General features: G+C 39.9%; 1 protein-coding gene across 5 annotated transcripts; it reads right to left on the bottom strand.

The window, feature by feature from the left end:
• Window positions 1–1,758: 1,758 nt before the first annotated feature.
• Window positions 1,759–9,584, bottom strand: LOC108982496 (chaperone protein ClpD, chloroplastic). Of its 5 annotated transcripts, XR_001994719.2 has the most exons (14): window positions 8,625–9,583; window positions 8,113–8,273; window positions 7,798–8,027; window positions 7,590–7,698; window positions 7,381–7,511; window positions 6,998–7,099; window positions 6,631–6,912; window positions 6,464–6,555; window positions 6,061–6,355; window positions 3,911–4,144; window positions 3,457–3,690; window positions 2,450–2,826; window positions 2,153–2,359; window positions 1,759–1,951 (listed from the first exon to the last, which is right to left on the bottom strand). XR_001994719.2 is itself a non-coding variant. In XM_018953905.2 (12 exons), the coding sequence occupies exons 1-12, from the start codon at window positions 9,338–9,340 to the stop codon at window positions 2,512–2,514; spliced, it is 2,874 nt and encodes a 957-aa protein (XP_018809450.2). In that variant the 5' UTR covers window positions 9,341–9,584; the 3' UTR covers window positions 2,408–2,511. The 5 variants fall into 5 exon arrangements, 4 of the variants coding, with proteins under 4 accessions (XP_018809450.2, XP_018809441.2, XP_018809455.2 ...); XM_018953905.2 differs by lacking the exons at window positions 1,759–1,951; window positions 2,153–2,359 and having other exon boundaries at window positions 2,408–2,826; window positions 7,381–7,484; window positions 8,625–9,584; XM_018953896.2 differs by lacking the exons at window positions 1,759–1,951; window positions 2,153–2,359 and having other exon boundaries at window positions 2,408–2,826.

The following is a 9,584-nucleotide window of genomic DNA, read 5'->3' as shown; positions in this document are numbered from 1 at the left end:
TTGCTTCAGCTTTTGGAAAGCTTGATCACACTCCTCATTCCAGGGGTGTATCTTCCGTAGGACCCTAAAGAAGGGGAGGCATTTATCTATGGACCTAGATACGAACCTGTTCAAGGGCGCCACTCTTCCCGCAAGTCGTTGCGTGTCGTTTAGGTTTTTAGCCGGCTTCATATTCATGATTGCTTCAATTTTTTCTAGGTTGGCTTCAATCCCCATTTCTAACACAATGAAGCCCAGGAACTTACCTGATCCAACACCAAACGCTCATTTCAACGAGCTCAACTTCATCTTGTACTGTCTTAAAACTGTGAATGTTTCTCTTAGGTCAACCAGATGTTGGGCGGGCTCTTTGCTTTTCACCAGTAGGTCGTCCACATAAACTTCCATAGTCTGTCCTATGTGGTTTTTAAACATTCGGTTCACCAACCTTTGGTAGGTTGCCCCAGCATTCTTTAGGTTGAATGGCATGACTTGATAGCAATATAACCCCTGGTTTGTGATAAATGAGATCTTCTCTTTGTCTGCTGGGTGCATTCGCCTATCCGGGCTGTTGCTTTTACAAGGGTGGTGTCCTTTCCCAAGTCGTTGTTTGAGCATCTCTCATTCCGCAAGCATCCGTTCAAGTTCACCAGTGCCCGCCAATTCAGACACTCTTTTCTTCATAGTCGTGCAGTCCTCTATCTAGTGTGAATCCGTTTGATGATACTTGCGGTAGTGCCTGCCTGTTCTGGGCAAGCAGTGCTCTCTTCCTAATTCTTCATTTTCTTGGTCGTTCAAATTATTATGGATAAGTCAGGTGTTATGTTCTCATTGCCTCTCCCGCCTCCTATCTTGATGGTAAAATGCAAACTTTTCTATCCCGAAACTACTTTTATGCTTTGCTTTCAACTCCCCCTTCCTTGGTTCTACAAGAGCCTGCAATGTATCTTCGGCGTTGATAAAGTCATCAGCCTTATCCATAAACTCACTAAGGGTATAGGGGGTCTTTCTAGCCAGTTCAATCATGAACAAGCTATGTGGCCATATTCCAACTAGTAGGGCGACTAGGGTAATCTTCTCTTCTTGATCATCAGTCGTCAACTTTTCTTTATTAAAATGAGTGAGGTATGTCTTCGGGCTCTCTTCTTCTCTTTGTTTGACAGTCAAGAGGTATGCTGCTGGGGGACACCTTTGCCTTCTACTAGGCATAAATTGTGTTAGAAACTGTCTGGCCAACTCTTCAAAGCTATCGACCGACCCTAGCCGAAGTGTTCCAAACTATCATCTCGCCATATCCCTCAGGGTCAAGGGAAAAGCTCAGTAGACAATTTCTCCCGGGAAGCCTTGAAGTGTCATATGCGCTTTAAAGTTCTCTAGGTGATCTACTAGGTCTCTAGATCCATCATACATCTCTATTTGCGGCACTTTGAACTTCGGCGGAAGTGGCACAGCCATTACCTCCACGAAGCAAGGCAAATTCGTGCAGCTTAGCAGTTGCTCCACTAAGGAAGACCTCCTATCTTTTTCACCATCTCCTCATACTTGTCGACAAGACTACGCAACTCGTCATGCAGCTTTTTCTTTTCCATCTCTTCCTCGTTCATCCCTTCATTGCTATGTGCTTCCCCTTCCCCTTGTTCGCTATGGCTTGGCATGGTAGCATCGCTGAGCTCCGCATTACAATGCTTCAGCTCCTTGTTCTCTTGCCTCAAGTTTTCCATGGCATCCAACACCATCTTCAGTTTTTCTTCCGTCGTGGCCAATCGTGTCTCCATGTCTAAGGGCATAGTGTCAGGATCAAGAGTTGCTTGAGAATGCGTCACAGTCGGCATGAGGGAACCACGTTGAAGTCCGATGAAAGACTGAAATCACAGATTACAGAATCCCACAAACGGTGCCACTGTAAAGGACATGTCCCAACATCGGCTTTGACCTTCTACCTACAACTAATAACGTCGATGGCATAGTGTGCCTGATACACCTATGATGCCTAAGTTAGCAACAAGTGAGAGATAATAATTTAAGAATACTCAATCAGATGTTCTAAACGGTTACATGTTATCTCTATATATAGGCGTGGAGAATATTGGATGTGTATTATTAATTGATCAACTTCACATAAAACTTAGCCACAATAATGTTTATCCTTAATATGACGGAATTATCTGATCACCTTTCTATCTTTATCCACAATGCAAGTGTATATCCATCCGCCCTAATACTTAGGATAGTTAGAGTCCACGATTCACAACTCTTCTGAACGACTATCATTTCCGAAAGATGGGCCTTAGGCCCCTTACTTGGGCTAGACTCATATAGGGTTGGCGTTGCCTTAGACCAATATTGACTCCTCCGTATATCATTTCACATTCTCCAAATCCTAGAACAAAACATCACATCATTAACGATAAGAGAACAGCAACAAAATCAGTTCATAGTCTTTGGTTATTTATACTTGAATCAATATTACCTGAACTACAAACGATGCTTAAATAGTTGTACCCTAAAAGAAAGCCATGAAATGATGGATTATTACAAAATGGAAGCTGAATCAGACATTGGGTGAGGTCCATGATCTGATAAATTTATGACAAATGGATATCCAAAAGTATTCAAATCAACGACTGCAGTATCACCAGGCTTGAAGTTTCCCGAAAGGATCGCTTCAATCAAGACATCCTCAATCATAAGATTTATAGCTCTCCTCAGTTGCCGGGCACCATAAATCTGGTCATAGCCTCGTTGGCACACCATATTCTTGACTGATTCAGATACCTCTAAACAAATTCCTAGAGATATGAGCCTTTGCTTCACCTCTCGCAGCATATGATTAAAAATCTCAAGCATCTGAAATACATGGATGACAAGAGAACACTTTAGAATCAATCAATACCAATCCAACAGACTTATCTATATCCTAGTCCTATATGGAGAAAAAAGTAAAAAAAAGCTTCCAGTTCATTTAATTCCAAGATGCTAGGTATAACTGCATATGCTTGGGTTTGCACATAAAGCAGTTGGTAATGCTCGAAACCATGTTATTGGTTTTTGGTGGGTAGTTTAGTTGACAACTTGAGTGAGAAAAAGAATGTTGTATAGAAGATTCTGCGTGTTTTCCTTGGTGTTTTCAGTGTCCGTGACTAACCTGTTATTAAGCCCATGCTAATGTGTAAGATTGTAAAAATATGTAGCATCCATGATCAGGCATGATTGGATTTGGGTTTTAAAGAGTACATGGAAATTGAATGAGGTTTTGACTCGATTATTATTGTTGATGGTATTGCTTTCTTTTCCAAGGATGTATCAAACTTGAACCTACTTCAATCCGTACCTTCTTGTGTGCTTTTCTTTTTTTCATTTTTTATTTTTTATGGCATGTTTTTCAAAAAATTGAACCTAGAAAGATAGTATTGGTGAAAAGACGGCCTACCAAGCACTGATGGCATAGGAACTAGCAAACGATGAAAGGTCACAAACCTGAGCCTTTTCGAGGGAACGAAACACAACTACTTCATCTATGCGGTTGAGCAATTCTGGACAAAAGTATGCCTTTAGTTCTTCCATTACCTTTACTTTCATTCCAGCATATGAAGTTGACTCATAGGCAGTATTCAAGAAACCAAAGAAGCTCTGTCTACCCTTAGCAATGGTAGTAGATCCTACATTTGAAGTCATCACCACCAATGCATTCTTAAATGATACTCTCCGTCCCTGTTAAACCAAGTTTTGAGAAAGACAATGAATAGTCAAAGACTATATAATAAGGAAACAAACTCACAAAAAACTTGATTAGCAAAAGAAACAATCATACATTTTATTCTTCATTTTATTGTGTTATAGTAGTAATATATTTCAGTCAAGACCACTGTCCTCTCTTTGATTCACACCACATTTTTATGGCATGCTCTAGTTCGTACCAGTAAGCACAAACCTGAGAATCGGTAAGGTGGCCATCTTCAAACAAATGGAGGAGGATGTTTAATATATCTCGGTGGGCTTTCTCTATTTCATCAAGCAATATCACTGTGAAAGGTCGTCTTCTAATAGCCTCTGTTAGAGTGCCTCCCTCACCATAGCCAACATAACCTGGGGGTGATCCTATTAATTTACTCACCGAATGCCCCTCCATATATTCACTCATGTCAAGTCTTAGCATTGCTGCTTCCTGCAATAATAATGCCAGTGGTCATGAAAAGTGAATTGGAATGTGAAAACAAAATGGAATCACTTGAAAGTCCTAGATCTTTAAAATACTTAACCGAATTTGTTGTCATTTCAGACCCTTTGTTAGATTCATGAGATCACGGTATGTCGGTACCACATTAATTTTCGCCACAAAATCAGCTGCCATCTCTCCTTTATTTCCAACTTTTGATTATAAATCTATCACCGTCTTTCATTCCTTTCATCACATTCATATCAAGAGTACACGAAATAATTAAATGGGAAAATTAAATTTTTCAGCCAGAAACTATCACCTGTTTTTCACTCTACCAAGAGAGGGAGGCACTGTGGAAAGCAGTGACAGATTCCAAGTATGGTGGAGCATGGAGAACTAGTGTTCCAATGAGGTATATGGAGCTTATGGTGTGAGGTTGTGGAAGAATATTGAAGCACATAGGGGTTATTCTACCGACCTCCAAGATTTGTGGTGGATAGCAGTTCCCGGATCATATTTTGGCACAATATATGGTATAGAGATAGGGCCATTAAAGACACCATTCCTGCAGTCTATTAGATTGCACGAGATAAGAGGCATTTGTGGCGAAGGCATTGAATTTATCGAGTGGTTCTCCACAATGGAATATCAATTTCCTTAGGATGGCTTAGGATTGGGAAGTTGAGGTTTTCTCCAAGTTCTTCAATGTATTGTATTTCACAGAAATAAGGAAAGAAGATAAAAGAGAATATGCTTTGGATTCCCTCAAGGAAGAGGAGATTCACAGTACATTCATTCTATGAAGCCATCTCTTGTCACAACAAAGAATCCTATTCCTTGGAAGAGTATTTGGAGAACTGAGAGTTCAGAAAGATATAGATTACTTCAATGGGCTTAGGTTCCTGAGCAAGACAACCTAAGCAAAGGATGAATTATTGCTATAGACTTCAATGGGCTTAGCTCCCTGATTTCCTTGGATCTATTTCTCTTGTATATTCCTTTATATTTCATCTATGCTTATTTCTTCGTTAACATAAAAATATTATTTTTTACCGATAAAAAAATCTTGTTTGCCTACCTCTAATATGTTAACATTCCATCTTAATCTATATTCTTATCTTAGACGTCATTGAGATTGTAATATATGTGCATTTTTATGTTCAGAATGACTTATTGAAATAAAATATATCCATCCAGAAATGAACATAATTTCAATTTTAACATTATGATCGTGTTGTCCAATTCAATTCCTTTTTTTATTCCGATTTGATCTATACAATTTTATTCTTATCTGACCGGATTGATCTAAAATCTTGTTCAATTCTAAAGGCTACTAAGGATCCTCATCAGTGTTCAATGCTTTGGTTTCAAAATGGAATAGATAACATAAAGATATGTTTCTTTATTACAATACACCAAATCAAACAACATAGGAAAAAAAAAATAGCCCGCATCAAACAATCAGAACTAGAAAGACCTCATTTTTTAATTGTGTTTTAAGAAAAATGACAGAGTTCACGGGTAAATTAAAGTCCAACATATTAAAAAAAAAGAATCGTGACTTGGAGATCAATAATACGGCTGTCCAAAACCTAATGGCTTAAGCCGATACTAAAAGGAAAATCTCTTCTGTTTTTTCTTTTTTGAGGCTTGGTTTTGAGGTGAGTAGAATGCACAGTTGACAGGATTTGGAAGATATCTCTATAGTAATATTAGTGATCTCGTAAACAGGATATGAGTGTGCGCAGGCATGTGTTTGTATTATCTAGAGACTAGATTGCCCCATCGGTCCAAAATAGCATGCTGCCAAAGCTTTTGTTAATTCAGTTTTACCAACCTCAGTTGGCCGCAAAGAACATTACAAGTGTGTGCGTCAGTTTGTTGGTTTGTGCACGTTTGTTTGTATGAACTAGATGCCTTACCGATCCAAAATAGCATCCCGCCAAAGCTTTTGTTAATTGAGTTTTGCCAACCCCGGTTGGGCCACAAAAGAGCATAACTGCCATCGGTCTCTTGGGATCTTTCAGCCCAACCCGGAATCTCTTGAGAGCTTGAGAAATAGCGGAAACAGCCTCATCTTGACCAACAACTTGTCTCCGAAGTTGTTCATCAAGACCCAACAGAAGCGTTCTTTCATCAGCAGTAATCTGCAGAACTTGAATTCCTGACCACAAGGAAACAACTGCTGCTATATCATCCGGTCCTACCACCATAGGTCTGAGAGAAATCAAAGCACAAATTTCATTAAGTATCAAACTGATCCTTAGGGAAGTGCAGGCCTACAGTATTCATACTTCATTCATGTTTTTGGGCCAAATGTCATACTCATCATCATTGGAAGGCAATGTGACTTTTGACATAGATTCATTTGTATTATCCATGCTAGAACCACCAACATGTTCCTTACTCGCCAGGACCTGCTTGCATTAGAGACAAAACTCAAGTTACCAGCAAATCGTCTAACCTCTTTAGTTATTTGGAGATGTCATTACCACTTCCTGCATAGCGTGAACAGTCCTAATTTCTTGCCAATAATCATCTGGCAGCATGGAAAGTATGCGTGTTTGCCGTTTTCTCTTCCTCTTGAAGGCTTCGATACAGGCTCTACTCCCAGCCTCATCAATGATACCAATAGCTTTATCAGGAAGATACCTATCAGATATGTATTTGGCCGATAGATACACAGCTGCATTTATGGCTTCCAATGTAAATCTGCAGTTGTGATAGGCCTCATATTTCTCGCGCAGACCCATCAATATTCTCACTGAATCATCCTAAAATGTTTACATATGTAACAAAAATTAAAATACCTACAGATGACTTAGATATCATAAGATGAAAATAAATATTGAAAACAACCTGGCTAGGTTCATCAATCCACACAGGCTGGAATCTTCTTGCAAATGCTTTATCCCTCTCAAAATGCATCCGGTATTCATCTACAGTTGTGGATGCAATGCACTGCAATCAATGGGATGTTAGTGACCCTCAATATGATACAACTAGCAATCATCCTAACTTCATAGTCCATTACAATTATACGACTAATAATTGTGGATTCTAACTGCCCTATCTATTACCAAAGTTCGAATAAGTGGCAGTTTTTACAACTATTTTAATTTAACAAAAAGACAGATTAATATTTTTGGACTTGTGATTCTTATAGATGGCATGCCTATATGTACGTCTCAGAGGGCCAGAAAAAATGACAAGATATGAGAAGAAAATGAGGAAAAAACCACCTGTAGTTGACCCCTCCCTAATGACGGTTTCAATAGATTGGCAATGTCAAGACCAGATCCCTTATTTCCTCGTCCGACTGTTTCGGAACCAACAAGTACATGAACTTCATCAATAAAAAGAATGACATCACCTGCAAATTAGTGCCTATCAAAACCGAGTAACATCAAAACCGGTTCAGTTTCTAAACAGAACGCTAACATGTGTTCACCTGCTTTCAGCACTTCGTTGATTAATGCAGTAACACGTGCCTCTAATTCCCCCCTCTCCTTTGCACCAGCCATTAATAGTGCTATATCCAAGGACATAACACGTTTTGTCTGTGGAAACCATAAAAAACTAAACAAATTAGTATTTTCGGTTGAAAATGAAGAAGATGCATCCGGATGAGAGTAAAGAGTGGAAGAGTTATAGCACACCAAGAGAAAAAAAGGAACATCTGCCTCTGCAATGCTTACTGCCAGTCCTTCAGCAATGGCCGTTTTTCCAACTCCACTTTCACCAAGAAGAACGGGGTTATTTTTGGTTCTGCGGCAAAGTATCTGAATAACTCTTTGAAATTCGGTTTCTCGGCCAATAACGGGATCTATGAACCCGCCACTAGCACGGGCTGTAAGATCCACACAGAACTTTTCTAAAGCACCTCTCTCTGACAGATACAGTTGAGTTACAAAAACATTCTCGATGATTTCGTAAAAAGGAAAGGAAAGAAACTTCGGGCATTCACTTCATACCTCTTGGCATTTTGGAGGAATTGAAAACAGAGGCCATTCTAGAAAAATATTTTTCTTGCATCCCTTTAGATACCAAAGATGGCTCTCTACCATCTTTGGCAATCTCCCGTTGAAGTTTGGAGAGTGCCACAGCTGCCAACTGCTTGATATTTGCCCCCAAACTGAAAGTATATTTGATATTGCAGAAGTAACATGAGTGGCAAGTCGGAAATATGTCTTTAAACTCTATACCTTTGTGCACGTAACGATTCATGAATCACTACTATGCAAAGGGTTATCAATACGTTAATAATGTTGCCATGGTATAATAAGCAGTTAGACACATCTTCGCTCTGAGTATTAAGAATTTCATTAGGCAGAAAAATGCTGAAAAGAGACAGAGACCATAAGTAAGCAGAAGTAGAAGATTTTTGTCAGAAAATCTTTCATTCGAAGATATAAAGAAAATCCTTCAATAATGATTTTAGATAGTATTTTCTTGGAGAAGAAAAAAGGAAAGAAGGGGTACGTACCTCGTGATTACTCGAGCGGCACTGCCATCATCAAGGGTGAAAAGGGCAATAGAGATATGCTCTGGAGCTATAAAATGATGAGAGCTGATTCTGGAGTGGTGCACCGCAGCCTCAAACACGAGCTTTGTGCTAATGGAGAAGGGCAGAGACGCAATAGCAATAGTGCTTTTCGTATCGGCAGGATCTTGATGAGGATGATGCCAGATGGTGCAAACAACATCGCGTGCCTGTTGTAGGCTGATGCCAGATCCAAGAAAGCCTTCATGGACAGAATGATAGCGATGGTCCTCCTCATCCTCGGCGATTAAACCCAGCAAGAGATGCTGGGGAAATACCATATCCCTGCCAAGTTCTTTTGCTTCTCTTTGAGAGTAGATTACGGCCTTGATTGCTCGTTCCGTGAATCTCTCCAAGCCGCCTCCGCTGGCAGAGACCACGGCAAACCGGCTTCTCTTCCTCCGACTACTACGAGTGGTAGTACTAGTGATACCAATAATAGAGGAGGATGGCCGAGAAAGAAACGAGTAGTAGGCCGGAAGGACCCCGAAGCCGCATGGGCCATGAGACCCAATTATACTACAAATATTGACACCATTTGCATTATAAGAAGAAAAAGAATTATGATGTTGATGGCGGGTAAATTGAAGCGGGAAGGAAAAATGGTGACGACTACGAGTGAACGATATTAGCGGGGAGCAAATTGATGACATTTGCATTCTTCTCTGGTTCTCCTCCTTCACACCCCGGATGTTTAGAAGAAGAATAGGGCAGACAAGCAGTATAAATGAGGCCGAGGGAACGCATAATCTAATCTTTGTTCCTCCGCAAAGATTACCCAAGAAAAGGACATTTATTTCCTGTTACTTAATTGTATGTTCGGAGTTTAAACCTCTGAGAAAAGAACAGAGTTACAGAGGTACAAGAAAGGAATGAAGTAGAGTAGGACGACATCGCAAAATG

This window comes from Juglans regia, chromosome 6 (genome assembly GCF_001411555.2).
Source record: "Juglans regia cultivar Chandler chromosome 6, Walnut 2.0, whole genome shotgun sequence".
Classification (NCBI taxonomy): Eukaryota; Viridiplantae; Streptophyta; class Magnoliopsida; order Fagales; family Juglandaceae; genus Juglans; species Juglans regia.
This window is presented reverse-complemented; position numbering and strand designations above follow the sequence as displayed.